This window comes from Crotalus tigris, unplaced genomic scaffold (assembly GCF_016545835.1).
Source record: "Crotalus tigris isolate CLP2741 ecotype Arizona unplaced genomic scaffold, ASM1654583v1 scf7180000024397.1630199, whole genome shotgun sequence".
Classification (NCBI taxonomy): Eukaryota; Metazoa; Chordata; class Lepidosauria; order Squamata; family Viperidae; genus Crotalus; species Crotalus tigris.
Window position 1 is genome coordinate 1,245,865 of NW_024100565.1, and position 18,652 is coordinate 1,264,516.

At 38.3% G+C, this 18,652-nt stretch overlaps 1 protein-coding gene across 7 annotated transcripts in view; it reads right to left on the bottom strand.

Moving 5' to 3' along the window:
• FBXW11 (F-box and WD repeat domain containing 11) overlaps positions 1 to 4,990 on the bottom strand; it is a 105,035-nt gene extending 100,045 nt beyond the window's left edge. For 4 of the 7 annotated variants that reach the window (XM_039329457.1, XM_039329453.1, XM_039329455.1 and 1 more), the window contains exon 1: positions 4,226 to 4,359. Coding sequence is in view for 2 of the 7 variants with exons in the window: in XM_039329452.1 (XP_039185386.1) it covers positions 4,226 to 4,573 (348 nt within the window). In the remaining 5 variants the exon portion in view is untranslated. Of the gene's footprint in view, positions 1 to 4,225 lie in introns of all 7 variants that reach the window. The other 3 variants (XM_039329452.1, XM_039329451.1, XM_039329456.1) reach the window with 2 other exon arrangements.
• Positions 4,991 to 18,652: the final 13,662 nt, after the last annotated feature.

An 18,652-nucleotide genomic window follows, 5' to 3' on the forward strand; every position in this document is an offset into this window, starting at 1 on the left:
TAAAAATGACAGCTATATTCAAACGTTGTCTTGCAACTCTCCCACTTTTTTCAGCAGTAGTTCATGTTTTCTATACTAGAAAAGCCTTTTTAAAGTTTATCCTTTATTCTCCTCGTAAAGCATGTTTAACCAAAGCAACAAAGCAAACACAATTCAATGTTATCTATATAAAAATAACTTTTTTAAAAAAAAAAAGTCAATACTTCAATTGAAGAATATTCTTATATATCCTAGTAGAGCAATAAATCATGTCTGATTTTGGTCGATGAAAGTAGACCAGCTTTTTCCACAGCTAGCTAAGTTGTAGGATGCAAATACAGTGAAACAAGGGCAACAGTTATCTCCATTTTAACAGACAACCAGCAATGGCAAATTATCTTGCCTAGTATCTTCTGCTAGAATAATTCTTCTTATCTGACTACATTTTTACACAAAGTAAAGCCTGGTGCTTTAAAGGGTAATAGATTATTCAATTATAAAACATAGTGTTTCATATTTATATAGATTCATGCTGACATCATACTAGCATAAATTCTTTCACAAGCTTTTTTTCATATACACAGAGCCTTCCACCACTATAAACTAAGGTCCCGAGCAAAACAACCATCTACTAAGGACTTGGGATAAAGACAAGATAGTAAAATCTAGTAGCATGATCTATTTAAATTATTTTCACTTGGCATCAAAAAGAAATACAAATCAGGTATCAAAGCATTATCTGTATTTTTTTCACTGCAAAATCTGGGCTCTTAAAATTTTTTCCCAAAATATTGAAATAAATCTCACCAAAATGAAGATGGAAGAATTCACAAGAGGTCTTTCCAGGCTGCAGCCTGTTGGGAACTGGGCCACCAAAGCAGCGGGCGAGTGTGCAAAGCTTCATTTGCACATGTGCGGGATTTAGGATGCATGTGAAATCATTTCCCCTGCCGCTGAAACCGCTGCCGCTGCAGATCCACAGAACCAAGAAGGTTGGGGATTCTGGTCTATACTACCCATATACTTATTTTAAACTTTCAGTTTTATTTTGTAAGGCTAAATTTACACATTTTTTTTTTTTTTACTTCTCAATGGACTACAAATCTTTTCCTCTCATGTCGTAACCCGCTTTTGGGAAATCCCTCAAAATGGGAATAATATTCATTAACACTTTTAGTATCATATGAACATGAGCATAGGTCTTTATCCAAGCTATAAAACCCAACTGTTTTGTAAATGCAATCCACAAAGCAGAAAGGAGGAGTGTTGGATTTTATGAGAGCTATTTCTCAACTTTCAGAATTATGTATTATAATTTGGCTCCCAAGGGGAAGGGGAGGAGAGGGGAAATTGAGTAAAACTAGTCTCTGCAATATAGTTGACTGAAAAGGAGAAAGGAAGAAATCTGTTTGTATCAATGACTGGTGCAATAGTTCAGTGCCTGACATGTCGCTCCCAATGACCAGATCATAGCCTTTTGGAAGATCCAGGAACTTTCTTCAAAGATGCTTTCTAGCAACTTTCCCAGGACTTCTATTATGAACAGGTGTTAGCTGGATTCACATATACCATAGTCATAGAATTATAGGGCTGAAAGGGACCTTGAAGGTCTTCTAGTCCAACCCCTTGCTCAAGGCAGGAATCCTTATACCATCCCAGACAAATGATTGTCCAATCTTTCATAGAAAACATCCAGCAATGGAGCACCCACAACTCCAGAAGGTAAACTGTTCCATTGTTTAATTGTTCTCATTGTCAGAAAATTCCTCATTTCCAAGATGAATCACCCTGACCAGCTTATAACCATTACTAATAAGGCAGTCCGATTAAATGTAGTTTATGAGTATACTAGGTTCCCACACCATGCTCAGTGAAACTAAATCAAGCCATATAATTGTTTGAACAAGTCCAATATATTTATGTATACTAAAAGCATATTCTTTACCACAGACTTGTAAGTACTGCATGAATATGCCATCAGTTTGTGGTATAAATCCTAAAATATAGTTATTATTTGATCTGTGAAACTCATACTGATCAACAATAAGGGAGGAAGAAACAGAAAAATAACACAAGAGAATAAGTTGAAGCACAATGAATAGAATTTTTGGAGAGTTCATGTTGACAGTTTCTTTGGTAGCTCAAAATAATTCGCAAGTAATGTCATTATCTAGCAATACAGTGGCTACAAACAATCATTCAAGGAAATGTTTTTACAGTGTTTTTACAAAGCTATATTAAAAATGTACATTTAATTTCCACCTGAAAATCAATATAGTGAATATTTTAACAGTAGAAAAACATCTTCAACATTTGCTATAGCCATATCACCCTTAGGCCATTTTACCTACTATGGCCTGGCTTCCCCAACAATATAGAGTTCAGTAATACTGCACTTCACTAATATTATGCCAATGATAGCAAGCAGCTGTGGTAAACAAATTCATTATATGTAGATTAAAACAAGTTGATTATATTGTAATTAATTATATTTTTATGTGCCTTTTAACCCACAAAATTGTTTTTGATCTACTGATATTTGAAAACTTCCACTGAAAAGAAAATAAACTTACAAAGTATAATATAATTCTATTTTAAAATTATAAATAGCATCCAGCCATATTAAAACTGGAAAAATATCAAATGTGTAATATTCAATCTTTGCCGATTTATCATGCTTTATTGAAACAAACTGAAAATGCCATCATACAATACTGCCACCTATGAATCATTGCATTTTTGGCTTCAGTTCATAGTTTGGAGGAATATCGTTTTTTTTAAAAGCCAGGATGATTGCAAAGAAAATGTCAGGAAAAAATGCTGTGTGGTAAAGTAATTTGTTTTTACATTTAAATTGTTCTGTTCTAAAAGTGCCATTTAAAATCTGTCTGAAGGAAAAGTATTGCAGCATTTTATTTACTCAACACTTTAATAAAAATAAGTAGGGACTATCACTAATGTGTGAATATGCAAATAAAATTAATCAGGAATATGTTAAACTCTGGAAGACTGGATAATCTCATTCATAGAACAGGCATTCCTTTTTCAGATCATGATACATCCAAAGATGCATTCGTGACAGATGCAATACTCATTATGAAGAAGTCCAAATTTCAGACCATTTGCAGGTTAATCTAAGGCATTCCCAAAGAGTTAAATGATTTAAAAAAAAAAACACTACTAAATCTGCGGTTAGAAAATTTCAGCTCTCAATCAATGCTCTGAATTTGAAACTCAATTAAATCGAAAGGCAAGTGGTTCCAGATACATATTCCACTACCTGAAAGGGAACTTCTAAGTCCAAGAGACAGATTTGGTGAAAGAAGTCGCTGGAAATTAACACAATGCAAGGAGTAAATTCCATCCTGAAGCAGAACATTTTATCTTATTTATTTACTGGAAGCCTGCATGGCACGTTAGGCCACTCAGCAGTACCAAGACACCAAATCTCTGCTTTTAATGGGCAGAAAAAGATGGGGGGGGGGGGAGAAAGCATCTGATAGCTCCAAATGCAATAAACGTTCAATGACCCTGATTGGCTCTCAGCATTTGCAGAGAAGTATGTCACCCCTCCCCCCAAACTTTTTTTTTTTTTTTTGAGGAAGTGGGCGCCTTATCACGCGGTTAACTCCTCCCGCTCACGGCATCCCTACGGGGAATGTCACCTTCATTTTGCAGAGCGGGAAGATGAAGGAGGAGGAGGAGGAAGAGGGGAGAGCGACGCCCAGCCCCCGGCACCTACATGGGTCAGACACCTGCGCCGCTTTGTCTCGGCCGTTTAGGATGCAAACAGGCCAGCCGGAGACGAATGGGAGAAGGAAGCCAGCAAGGCCGGACCTCCCTCTCAGTCTCTGGGGCCCAAGGAACAGGAAACGACCGGAAGAGAAAGAGAGAGAGAGAAAGGGAGCCGGATCCAACGCGGCTCCTTTATACTCTTATGAGGGAAGGAGGCTCTTGTCCTTCAAACGGGGGGGGGAGGGAGGGAGAAATGCGCCTCAGCGCGAGACCCGCCCCCTCCAGCAAAGGAAGAGGGAGATGGAAAGGCACCCTCTGTCGAAATCGAGGCCTACAAAGACCAGCTCCCACCGCGCCGGCGCCTCCCCTTCCTTTCTCTCTCCCCCCTCCTTCCCCCCCCACGCCGCCGTTGTGGCGTCCCCCTCCCCCCCTCAGCGAAGGGCGCCCTAAGGGAAAGGAAGAGGATCTGCAGCGGCTTCGCACCGGCTTCCTGCGAGCCCCGCACACTCACCATCAACTCGATGGTCTTATCCTCGATCACCGACTCCGGCTCCATCGCGCGCGGCGGCTGTGGCGAAAACGGCTCCTCCTCGGCAAGGGGGAGAGAAAACCCCGTAGTTGACCCCCTCGGCCCGGAGAGGAGGCGGAAAAGGAGGAGAGCCGTCGCCGGCTCCGACAGATCGACCGACTGACCCGCCGTCGCCGCCGCCACCACCACCACCGCCTCCTCCTCGGCCGCGCGCCCGGAAGAGGAAGTGAGGTAGCGAGCCGACGCGGTTACAACAGCCGCGGCCCTCGTCGGCTGCGGAGATGCGACAACCGCCGCCACAGAGGAACGAGGAACCACCGCACCCGACATGCCCTGCGGCCACCCGGCGCGAAAAGACTACAAAGGCCGGCATGCTGGGCGGCCCCTGCAGGGTGAAAAACGGCCAGAAAAACCAGTTCTGGATGGAGCGGCCTAAGAAAACTCCGTTTCCCAGCATGCATAGATCTGTCTGGCTCTCCTCCCCCCTCCCTTGGGGGGGGGGTTCGGAACTTGCTGGAAGAATAAAGCCTCTGCGTGCTTCCTTCGATGGCTGCGCGGGTCCACCCCTTTCCTCCCTGGCGGCCTTCCTGGAATTGGCCGCGAGAGATGACAAGGCTGCGGGAGTAGCACGCGGGGCGCTACCGACATGCTGAGTCACTCCCTGGGTCCGTCTTGCCGCTTACGGCCCCAGCCAAGGGCCAGCCCAAAGTGGCCTAGCGGGTTTCGGGCCGCTGATTAGGGGGCGGCGGGGGTGGGGGGAGGGAAGAAACTCCCGACCGCGGGATTTGGGATGTGGGTGGGGTGGAAATACCTGCTGTGAGCGAGTCTCCTCTTCATCAAAGCAATCGGGGGCCAATTCTAGCTTCAGAGAGATTGTAACTGCCGCGCTCTAAGATGGCCCGGTTTCTAAGGCTTTGAAATGGAGGTGCTGCATGAAGTTCCTATAAGGATTGCTGATGTTTTTATAGAGTGCTACCTAAATGTGAAATGTATCGTTGCTATTTTTTAAAAAAAATATTAAAGACAGATAATCCACAATTTAAAGAAAGTAAATAACGGTGCCTACATTTATTAATGCGTGCTTTAAATTTAATACTGTATACCATAACATATTTCAGAAAACAAGTTTTCTTCCCCGGGGCGTTTGATAATATGCAAAGGAAAATGCTTAAATGTTCTTATTAGGGAATCAAATCATATCCGGTATTAGTTATAATTGCTTCTGAGCTCTTTGTTTCTCTCTTTTTCTTTTGCTCTTTCACTTTTGACTTGTAATCTGTGAGATGGAGAATTGTCCCTTAGAACGACTTTTTGAGAAGTTTTGGAAAGCTATTTTAAATGTCCTCAAATTCCAGCTAAATGTGCCTTTGACCCAGTGATTTCTCGGAATATGTTGAATCAAATCAGCTGATCCCACCACAAGCATGTTTAAAAACATTGTAAACAACAAAGTTGGTTTGGTTCCAGATGGCTACAGAAAATGGTGTGATTGTTTCCATATAACAAAAGAGTTATTTGATAGATGGAATTGCTGGAAAACCACACTTAAAATTAGGGCTTCTCAAAGTGTAATTCAGAGTGTCTACAAAGAAATGCTTCTGGAAATTTTGCATTTCTTGTGTGCCTAGTCTAAGACAAGCTTTATAAAAATTCATATGACTATATAAGTACAATCAGTATAATGAGTCATCTATTAGAAGAATACAGATAGTGGGAGAGACAGGTCTAATTGAAGGCAACCCATAATGACTCCTGAGTGAGCTGGGATATCAACTCAAGTCATCAACTTTCAAAAAGTATCTTTGCAGTATAGCAGCATTGTTGAGCATTTGTGCATAAACCATTGATAACAGCATTTTATGATGCAGTATGGCTATATCTGGATTTAATCATTTGGGGGGGTCTTGTTTTTCTTTTTTATGAATACTGTACCTATTCTCAACTTGCTCCACTTGATCTTTTTCCAAACTTTATATTTTAAAATGGCTGATCCTTATTGTTTCTATGGACTGGTGACAATTGGAAGGGCAAATTTCATTTTCTTTGAAGGTAGAATTGTATCCCTGAATAAACAAATGAGTTCTACTTTCAATTTCAAAAGAATGTAGTTTGAGAAAAAAGCATCTAGAAATAAATATTTTTTAACGGGTGTCAAACTGCTGGCCCGCAGGCCGGATGCGTCAAGCGGAAGCTGCACCCACCCCATTGCCGGCAATGGCAAAACTCCCGATATGTTGTGCGACATCATGTGATGTCACGAGTTTGACATGTCTGTTTTAAAAGGAAAAATAATAAAGAGATTATAAAAGTCTAGTGCTTGAAATATCACTTTGGAAATTTAAAATGCTAAGGTATGGTCTTAAAGAGATTTTTGTAATCATTAAAAATGGGCAACCTATTTTGAAACTCAACATTGAATAAAAACAATTACTATTAATAATTCGGCAAAGAATGACTGTAGATGCTAATAACATAATAAATGTTATTAGCATCTACAGACATTCTTTGCTGAATTAAACTCCTGAGGATGTCTAATGTCTTAGTGTGAATTGGTGATCTGTCTACCATTTGCCAATTTAAAATGTGAAATTAATGTTCATGTTTTAAAAACATACCAAAACATATCCTGCCCTGAGGGAATTCTAGAAGTACTTCTGTGTAAATTAAGCATCTGTAGAGAATTGATTGTCATGTACAGCCTATGCCTGAAAGTAACCATGGCTAAATGGCACCAGATCAGTGGAATCTACCCAGGAGTGGGGGAGGTCATGGGGAAGGGCTTGCTGAAAAAGAAATGGTCTCCATGGTTTAAGAGATTAGTTTGGATTATTTGAGGATTCCTCCTATCTGGAATTACTTCAAAGATATGTCTCCAATTGTTCATCTCAGTCTTTTATTTTATTTCTTTATAAAGGATATACAGCCTTGGCTTTTTAATTTTCAAATTGTTTTTTTTATTAAACTGAAATATTCTAGCATCAGTATCTGAGAAAACCTGGGTCTTGTTTAACATGTTTCTTTTTTTCATTCTTTGATCTAAGCAAGTAGGGCTTATTCTCTTGTCATTAATGAATATCATCAGTGCTTGGACAAAATATAATTTAAATTGGTTACATTTAAAGAATTTACTTTCTGTCTCTTAGTTTTGGGCCAGCATTCCTGTTTTCTTAAAAAAATCTTCCTGCTTTGTTAAAAGTTCTTTGTCTAGTCTCTTATTATAGTAAGATTCCTAGGAGTTTTGCAATATGGAGCTTTGGCTTTTACCCCAGTGTAATGCATGAGAAATATAGATCTTATTTTCCAATGCATTAATATTCATCCCTTGGGAAATTAGCATCTCAATTTTATGCTCCCTTTGGTTCATATTTTTAGTTTGGAGGAAATATCATATTACACTGAAAAATGGCATTTTAATATAAATGTTAAAATGTGGGTTAATATTCCAAACTACTTTTTTAAACATATTTAGGAAATGTTGACATTCCTTTAAAAGACTTTACAGTCATCATATTACTGTTTTCTGTAGAACAATTAGTATTATTTATGAAAATTTTCTTAATGATCTCTGGATAACTTACATAATTACTTATAATCACAGTTTAAATTCACTCAAAGTAGGCAGTCACCTTGGTTTTTTTGGTGGTAACTTCCACAAGTAAACTGAATTCCAAAAGTAAACCATAGGCTACAAGCAGTAATATCGTACTTTTTTTTGTCTATCCCATGGTTCTCAACCTGTGGTCCACAGACCTCTGGGGGGTTGCAATATCATCACAGGGTCTGTGATTTAAATCTTGAGTTAAGTCTTGGGACATATTTAAAGGGGGTTTGTGGTGAAGAAAGTTTGACAACCACTGATTATATCTAGGTGTTAGGAAATGGTATAGTCACTTTGTGGGTAATTTCTATTTTTTTACTATAGGTTGAAACGAGCTACACTTATGGCTTTTCTTGCCCAGGTGTGTTATAAGCAGTGGTATAGGCTGCCATTTTTATTTATATAATATGAACATATTATTTATATTTATAGTATAAATATTTATGTTTTCTTGCTTGCTTAAACAATATTCCTTCCCACGCAACCCCATAATGAAATCCATCAGTTCTTTCATAAGAGACCTTTTCATGCTGGCAGTGACAATAAACTATCTGTTAAACCAATGAATGAAGCAAAAGGTTTGTAGCATTACAGCTTTTTTTCCTTTTCATTTGTATGTGTGTACAAAACATGAAGGGTGACCACCTGCAGCTCTGAAAGTTAGAGGCTAGACCAGAATTAAATGTTCTATTTTTCTTCCAAAGGAAAATGACTAAATCTAGGAGGTGATGTAACCATTTTTTCAGAAGTAAACTGAACATAAAGTGGATTTACTTTATGAAAATTGCTGGGCCACTCTTGAAACAGATTAGAACACTATGGCAGAGAAACAGCACTTTCTGTGGTTTCCCAGGATGTTTTTCACATCTCTTATAGCAAATACTTCCATATAATTGCCAAGAAAATTACATGGACTTTCCCACATAAACACCGGAGGTTGAGCTCAGCTTAAGAAATCTTTGTTTACTACACGGGTGTCAGACTTGCTGTGTCATGTGACATATCGTGAAGCTGGAGCTGGGGTGGGCGCAGCCTCCATATGATGTAAACTGCCCAGGGCCGGCAGTTTGATACCCTTGGTCTACTATATTTTTTTCATGCAAATCCCAAATGAGGATAATGCTGTATCTAATAAAACTGCTGTGTCTCCAAATAAAGCCCAAGGCCAGTATGAAGCAGGGTAGTTCAGAATGATTTTTAACTCCTTTGAGGCAGGTGGAATAGCTTTAACTCATTTTGTCTCCAGTTCAAAATGTAGACATCTGCCTCTATAAGTAGTCTCGAGAGACAGTGCCTTAAGCCCAATGAGGCTGAAATCCATTAAAATAATTCCTTTTGGCACTTGCTGACTTTATATCTTGATTAAAAAGAGGGGAAATGTTAGATTGTCAAATCAACATTTTCATCTTAAAATCGGAATCCTATTTGTAACTGGTCACTGCAGTATTTTCAATAGTTGGTAAATGAGATGGAGGGAATGGAGATAAAAGTATATAGCTGCTGCTCTCACATACTCAGTTGTCACCGGGGTCTCCCTTGAATTCTTTTTGAATGCGACTGTTCTCCTACCAACAAGGAGTTGATTTATTTTCAGGTTGTCTAACTTGTATTTATCAAATTTCATCTCTTCCCTTTATTTTAGGTAATATTTTCTAAGGTTTCAAGGTAACATTCATTCAGTATACTAGATTTTTTTAAAATTTAGCCACCATATCTTTCTCTTGAAACTCATTTCTTAATTTTGTTTTTGAAACAAACCCTAAAACTATTCCCCATGATGCTATACTACAGAAAAAGTACCAGATCACAATGACAATGATCTGATGTAAATAAAAGCACTCTTGGCCTTACCATTTTGAAATTGTGGTAGTGCCATCATAAATTTTCTGTAAGATAAACTTGGAACAAACTCCTAAATTTATCCAGATAAAACCTAACCTCAGGACTTGTAATTAGGGTGGACAACTTGCATTATATATAAAACCAAAATAGACAAGCTGACGACACAAAGTAGATGGTGGCAAGATTTGTTTTGTTTAGGTGGATGTTTGGAGATTTTATCTTTTAAAAAAATTAAGAATATATTTAATGACTATTACTATATTTTATGTTTGTGTCCCACTTCAAGAAGATAGGAAACAGTGTTGCAGCATTTGAGTAACTGGGTCAAAAATGGCTCCATGGCCCCAAAAGAGGCTTGGGGATTCCCAGAGGCCTCAAACATCCAGTTAGGCCTGTTAGCGGTACTGATACCATCCCATTCTGGAAACATTGCTAAATGTATATGCACTCCTATGCATATAGGAAGTGACTATCCAGAAATTGGGAACAAATTGAATTGGACTACTCTATGGTAGGTTATTTTTGGAAGCATGACATTAAATAATGTAGATTCCTAAGTAGAATCTGCAGCGAAGAAAGTCATTTAATGTGAGATGAATCAATACACAAAAGCAAATGACCTGTGAGGAGTTATAAAATAATTGCTTGAATTTTAATAGAAATATAACAGTAACGTAGTCAACTCTAATTATAATTGATACACTGAGAACATACGTTGCCTAAAGCAGTTGCAGTTATACTAAATAATAATAATTAGATTTTTATCTAAAATTAAATGTTTTTGAGTATTTTCTCATGGAAAGATGATAATCTGCTCTTAACTATAACCCTATTTATGAGATCCCAGAGTTGGATATAACAGTGGCTACTTCAGCCTTTACACACAGTTGTTGTCCATCAGTCAGCTTACTAAAAACTTTGCCAGAAATTATATAATTTAATATTCTTCCCTTTTATTCTCTATTTGGCCACCTTTTAAATCAGGGGTTCTCAACCTTGGCACTTTAAGACTTGTGGACTTTCAACTCCCAGAATTCCTCAGCCAACAATATTTAAACTTGATATATGGGTTTGTAGGAAGCAAATAAACTCCTGGAAGCCTTTGCTTTAATATCACTACAGCAGGATGAAGTTGGACCGTTTCCCAATAAAAATGCTAGGGACTAAAAAGTCTCCAGCCATACCCCTATGAAAGGAAAGGTTCTGAAGCAAATGGCATTTGATGAGCTCTTCTGGTTCTTAACTTTCTACCTAATTTACCCCTGGCATTTGTAGCCAAAGTGCTTGCAAAGTATTCAACAGGTTTACTAGTGACTCTCAAATGTAATGAGATCTTCATTTGTAAGTTTACCATTCACTGCAATAGATGGCTGATAATGGTCAACAATATACATTAAAAGAGCATCCAAGTAATAAAAGAAGTTGAGGAATATTCCTGCTGGAATCTCACCAAAGGCACCCTGTACAACTTCTACTGAAGCCCTAAAGCTGAAACTCAACCAGGAATTAAGATCAGATCTAAGATCTAAATGGCTGTTATCCTGCACAAGGTTAGAAAGTAAGCCCACGTCGCCCTTTTTCCTGTTAAGTACAGTTTGTTAATCTGGGATACCTCCCCCCAATCAAAATAATTTTTTCTGTTTTATGCAAAATGTCCATAAAGAGGTTCCAATTAGCCATAAATGCAGATATTTTTTCTCTGTAATCAAAGAAGTTAATCTAAGCATCTCGGCAAGTTCCATCAGCTTCGCCAACCGTTCCTCCATTGTGGGTAGTGCTGGATCTTTCTATCTTTGTTCATATAATAATCTGACTACAATAATTATCTTGTACAAAAATAAAGATCCATGACTTTCCCCTCAACTGCTGGCCCATTATTCCCAAAAGAAAGATGTTTAGTCTCAATCGTATATTACTCTTTAAGGTCCCCTGTGTCGGTTGTATTGTATGTGTTTGAGTCCAGAATTGTCCAGCTTTTTTTCCCTTCTACCAACATGATAATCAAATGTCTCTTCTTCACATAAATTTGAAGTCCCTTTATATATTCTTGAGGATTTCTCTGATATAGCAACAGTACATAATTTTATTAAAAAATTATCACATAAATTTCAATACTTTCAGCCACATATTTTCCCTTTGTGCCATCTACATGTTACAACCAAAAGTTTTATCTGATTTTATCATACATTCTTTCACTTCTCCTGTTTCAAATTTCAGTAAGTGTATACATTTTAGCAACCATATATCCATCATTTGTACATAGTTCTAGCTTAAATTCTTACAATATTCAAAACCATAAACTATTTTGTCTACTTTAAATCTTCCTAATAATTGTAAATAACAGACTTTGACAACTACATCCCTCTGTCACCGGGTCTTCTCTTGATTTTGTTTGACATTCCCCTTGACAAAATTACATTATCTCTGGATAAGATGGCCATTTGTGTTCATTATTTCTTGTCTATAAAATGCTTCTCATACTGACAGCAAATGATATTTTCAGGCACAACCTGAATATGATTTTTTTCCATATCCCCAATATGTTCCATATTCTCTTAAAATCCGCATTAACTTTAGCGTACCACAAAAATCTATGTGAGCCAAAGTCATCTCAAGTCATTTTAACTCACGAAGCCTTCGGTTTCCTACTCTTTCATCTAAACCAAACAGCAAGTTGCAGAATACAATTTCAAATCTGGTAAACCCATGCCTGCCATTTCCTTTGTAACCCATTATATTTTAACTTACGGGTTGTTTCTCCTGACACACAAATTCAGATATATCTTTCTGCCACTGTTTAAATAATGCTTCAGTTGTCAAAGCAAGTATTGTCTGAAATAAAAAGATCATTCTAGGCAAGAAATTCTCCCCAATGACAGTTGTAGTTTCACTCATCTTGACATGTCTTTTCCGACTTCATTCCATGCTTAACATAGTTATTCTGAAATAACATACAATTCATATTTGTCATTGAGATGTCCCAATCGTTTACCTTCTTCTCAATCTTAAAACCCATTTTATTTATCATTTATCTATTTTTCATCTTGTTTATTAATGTTGAAGCCAGTTAATGCACAAAGTCTTTTAATTTGCTCATTCATTTTTCAATTCCCTTTAAAGGATCTTCCACATTCAGCACCAAGTCATCTGCAAAAGCTCTTGTAATTTTTTTTTTTAATCTTCCAGAATGTTTTCATCTTGTATTTCTGTTCAGTATTTCAAGAACCAGGGTAAACAAGAGAGGCGACTGTGAGTATCCCTGTCATGTTCCTTTTTGTATTTCACAGGGTTTAGTTAGATCTCCATTAACAATAATACAGGATATTTCTCAAAAACACCATGCCCTACCTTGTTTTTGTTGGCAAAGACATGTCACTCCTTGCTGTGCTACTTTGTTCATTAAAAAGAGTTGGTTTTATAATTATTGTCATTCATATGGATTAGTCCACTCTCTCATGTTGGAGGCTGAATACTGCTCTATGAGTAAACTAGACCACAAACTGGACAGGTTGACCACAAAACAGTTTTTAAGAGAGTGAGACAGTTGCCTCACGTCTAATGATAGGGCTGACCTACATTTAGCTTATGCATGTGCCTCTGGAAGCAGAAAAACACTGCTTAAAAATGTAATAAATAAACAATGGGTTCCCAGGAAATTCTGACATGCAAATGGACAGGAAGATAGTAATGAGGGATGCTATTTGGTTTTAAGCATCAGTAATTTATACATTATTTGGTAACTTTCAAACAGCCATTAATATCCATAGCTGAGATTCTTGCTCCCAGACTGGTAATGTTTTTTTTTTTTTTTTTTTAAATCACTTGAGTCACTTGGAGACAGATTCCACTTGCTCTTTTCAGAATATCAGAGAAAAACTGTTGGCAGAACAGTAAAAAGAATTGGAAGCATCCTCAGCATTTTTAAAAACTTACCCTTAGCTAATGACTGTACTAGTTGAGTGGAAGAGTCATGTTTGCATTCCTGTTCAGTCACGACCACGGATTTATTAGTTCTTACCGTAACTCACCAGATAGGGAGTTCCTGAGAGAAGTTGGTTACAAATAAAATAAATCAATAAAGATGATTTTCTAAAAAAAAAAATCTTCTGAAGAGATGATGAAAAAACGGGATCTGAAGTGTGGATTTTTATTATTTTGCTCAGAAGCCTCATTGACAGGAACTACTTGCTCCTTTGGTTTTTTTTTTTTTTTTTAAACTCTTTCTCCCCATTTTAGGTTTTAAATCGATGAATTGTATTACCCAATATACATGTATTTTTATAGGAGTTTGGTGAGTTCTTTAGTGGCTGCATTACAGTTAATTTTAAGGATGGGGAGAAAGTCCATTTCCCAAACTTTCCACTGGTGTATAAACCAGATGTGTATATATCTTTCCAGGCTTAAACAAATAAAAGAACTTCAGGAAGTCACCCATGTCTGTGACAACTATCTGGCTCATGAGGTCAGAGATAACTGAGTAGCAAGAAAGAATATCTCTCACCATTTCCCCTCACCTGATTAAAAGAGACTCCAAATGTGTATAAGAAAGGGTACCTAATTTTGACACTTGCCTTTTAAGACGTACTAGAATGATTGTCTGCTGTAATAAGACAACCCTACACACTTATAGGTCATTACCAGCACCTTGAAGCAAACTGGCACATGTAACTGCCTGCATTTTGTACCAGTTATCAATTCCTGATATTTAGAGCAGTCCCTTATAGAGAGCACATTGCAGTAATCCATTCAGGTGATCAGGGCATGAGAGTACAACCACCAAAAGGCCTGGCCAATTATTTGCACAGCTCTTAAGTTGTACAAAAGTCCTCCTGGTCATAACTGCCACCTGCTTGCGAAGTTGAGCCCACAATGCACCTACTCTTGAGGGATTTTAGGGCAGGGAGTTGGAAGACTTGCTATTTTTCTGATAGTTTATAGGTCCGTGCTAACTTTTGCCATGCTTGGCATAGATGTATCCATGAAGGAGAATATTCGTAGCTCAGGGTTGAAATGAAGGGTCCTTGGTGCTCTCTGAGCTTGCTTGTTTTCTTGCAGACGTTTCATTACCCAAACTAGGTAACATTATTAGTGCTAGTGGTCACATCAGCACTGATGATCTTACCTAGTTAGGGTAATGAAATGTCTGCAAGAAAACAAGCAAGCTCAGAGAGCACCCAGGACCCCTCGTAGGTGTGCCCTTTTGGCAGAGCCTCTAGCGCGGATAGGCCATAAGGTCCCAGGCTTCTGAATTCACTACTTAAAAGTTGAGATTCTCATTTGGCTTCATGATTTATTGTAGCTCAAAGCTCTAAGTGCTGACAAGCTTCAGATCAAAATAGTTATCCTTTGATGATCAACTCCTGAATGGATCCCTGTTGGTTGATTTGGTAATGAAGGAGAGTTGTTCCAAAGTATCTTTTTCTGATTCTGGTACTCTATTTGAAGGGGAGTCAGGATGAGATCCTTAGAAGTAGTTCTTTTACAACAGTGGTTCTCAACCTTTTTAATGCCGCGACCCCCCAACCAGTCGTAAGTCGAGGACTACCCAACCAGTCGTAAGTTGAGGACTTTCCCTGCCCGGGAGCACCATGCATGCATGGTGCCTCCCTCTGCGCCGGCCGAGGCGTAGCTGGCAAGCAGCAGAGATGGAGCAAGCCAACCACCGGCTGGGCCACCAGCTGGCCCAGCCCAAGGGAGGTAAGGCACCCGTCGGAAAAGGGGGAAAAAATGGCGGACAGCCTTGCTTGGCGACCCCCGTGAAATGGTCGATTGACCCCAAATGGGGTCGCGACCCATAGGTTGAGAACCGCTCTTTTACAACATCTTTATACAGCCCAGGTCTTTGGATCTGGCCAAGAAATTTGAAAAATAAGAAAGAATATTTAGGCAGTCACAGAGTAATAGCCTGCCATTGCTGGGGCTTCTGCAAGGTGATAGGAGGTATTTGGAATAATCGCATTTGGCTCCGTTCTCTCGTATTTTTCAGCATGTTTTATGATATTATCCATCCTCTTTCCTCAGACTAAGGATGTTTTTCTGGAAAAAAGAGGCTTGAATTGTGCCATTTGGGAAACAGGCCCAAATACTCAATTTCCATTCATCCTTCTCCCAGAAACACCTAGACTGAAGTTAATGATATGGCCTATGGCAAAAAGCACTCAGAAGCCAGCTTGGTGTAGTAATTAAAGTACCAAGCTAGAAGTTGGGAGTCTAGTTCTAGTCCTGTCATAGGCACTAGGCCAGGGGTAGGCAACCTCGGCTCTTTTATGACTCATGGACTTCAACTCCCAGAATTCCTGAGTCAGCTATGCTGACTCAGGAATTCTGGGAGTTGAAGTCCATGAGTCATAAAAGAGCCGAGGTTGCCTACCCTTGGCCTAGGCCAAAAGGGTGACTTTGGGCCAGTCCCTCTCTCAACCCTAGGAAGGAGGCAGTAGCAAACCACTTCCCAAAATCCTGAAACTAGTTCAGGCACTCACCAGGAATCAAAGAAACAACAAAAAAATAATATTCCTTTGGTTTAGACTCTAGCTTTTTTTTTTTGTTCCTCCAAATTAACACTAGTGTATACTCTTAAGTCAAAGAAACAAAGTTATTGAGCAGCCTATCTTTCCCTTTGCTGTTGAACAAACATCATTTTCAGTTCTATTATCATTTTTTTACTTTAATATATTGCCTGGATTAGACAGTAGGAACAACTACACTCTTACTCTACCCCATTGTTCCACAGCGAGTAAGGTACTGAGTAGCCTCCTACTCATTTCAAGCTTCAGCTAGTAAAGGTTCCTTTCTGAACTAGATCACTGGAAGAGGTGTCCCACCAAGCCCTAACCTCTGCTCAGTACAGCACCACATCCAGTCCAATTTTACTCAAGGCCAGATCCAGAATGAAATTAAGGGAAACATACTTCTGTTCTCCTGTACTTTAGCGCAGTACTTTCACACTATATGGATGCATTAAATCTAATCAAGGTAAACTATCACAAGTTTCAGACTTTGATACAAGATTTTTCAAACTATTTTTAAGCACCCAAAGTTTACAATAGTAGCCTCTAAAATGGGGAGTATCCTTGCAAAATTTCAGATGGATAGTGGGTTGTTGGTTTTTTTTTGCAATGATGAAACACAAGTAGTTAATGATACTTAAAGTGGAAGTATAAGGAATTAATTTATTGGTACTGCTATTCATAGCGATTGAATGAATTCGTAAGTCTGACCAATTACCAGCACTCACAAAACATAGCTAAAAGAGCTCAGATGAGGCAACCTTGAGGGTAGAGCACACATGTAAATGAACACTCTTCAGATTGTGCCACCAAGACTGGCTGTCAATCCCAAGATGCAATGACTAGGAGGAGAACTAATGTTTTAATCACTGGGCTTCTTGATTTGAGGCTACACCTCTGTGTGAATGGAATTTGGGAAAGTCAGCCCTGGAACAGTTATGCGAAGATCAAGAATCAAAATGAAGCAAACTCAGAACCATTTGCTCCATTCCACGTTAAGAGAAATTTGTTTCAAATTCTCTTGCTGCATCTTGCAAATTTTTAGTCAGATAAACAAACACTGGTATATTAAATCACACAAGAATTGTAAACTGCTCAATGATTGAAGTAGTTTAAGTAAGTAAATGTGTCAATATTCCAAATCCAATGGTTTATGGCTTAGCAAGGTCACAGAGGATAAAAAAAAAATTAAAATACAACAAAATCAATGCAATAGCTCTTTACAGCTAGCAGGAGTAACTTCAGTGTTTAAAAGACAAAACTGAAGTAGTATCTTGCTTTCACCTGCCAAGTGTAAGCATGAAAGAACAAGCAGTAACTCTCAGCCAACTCTGGAAATCTCATGAATGCTATTAACAGCCACTGCTCAGTCCCGATTCCTCATATTTTCCCCCATACACTTTTCTAGTTGAGGCTCTAAATTGGATTTTTAACATGGCTATACACTGTTCAAGAATGATTTGGAAGTGCTGTGGATCATGCAAAAAGCACAGTCTCTCTCTTAACACAAGAGCCCATTTCATTTCAGACTTCTAACTGAACCTGATTGAAGCCATAACCATTTAGATTATGGAACTTTTAAAAACAGCTACCATTAAAGTCAGGTATTTTTACGAATAGCAAAAGATGCAAAATAGTATTTACATGAAGTCCAGATATTTCTTCCAATAATTTTCAAAGCCTGCATAGTGTTATTTCCTACCATCTTTGGGGATATTTCCCATCCAATTTTTCTAATACTTGGTGTGCAGATACCTTCCCCACCAAAAATGTTGCTAACACTTCTTGTCCACAAGCACACCTGAGGTGGGGAACCTGGGAGGAATAATTCAGATATGACTACTCATATTGATTAAAGATGTCTGGTTAATTTAAAAATATTGTTACAGCTATGGATACGATATATCTTCTTAATTAAATATGAACAGTGCTAATTCTTAACCACACAGGAATGCTCTGACAAAGGGAGTTGAAAAGGACAACATTATATTTTAATTTTCAGGTTTCTGCATTAATACTACAATAACTCTTTTCCTAACAAGCAAGAGATTAGAAATATGTTAATCCTAGGCAAGAAACCATAGTAATGATGGAAAATCATATAGCTGTAGGCCTTGTACTTTTAGTTCTCAAATATTTATGCTTTTGCATAGTAACTTTAAGACACTTGTGGCACATTAAAAATGGTTATTAAGATTGGAGGATTAAACAACTGAAGTACCTTTTAAGAAATATTTACTCCTGAGATAAAGTCCAAACTTCATGAGATCTGAGCTGTGTTGCAAAAAATAAAATAAAATGGTGATTTATAGCACCTCCGCTATTTATCCATATTGGTGTTTAGGACGAGGTGCTAACTGCACGTTTGAACACAAGTATTCTATTCAAAATTAAAGCAATTGGATGAGCAGCAGGTAATGCTGCAACCCTCCCCAAGTAAAATAAAGTCAAGGATCCAGTATA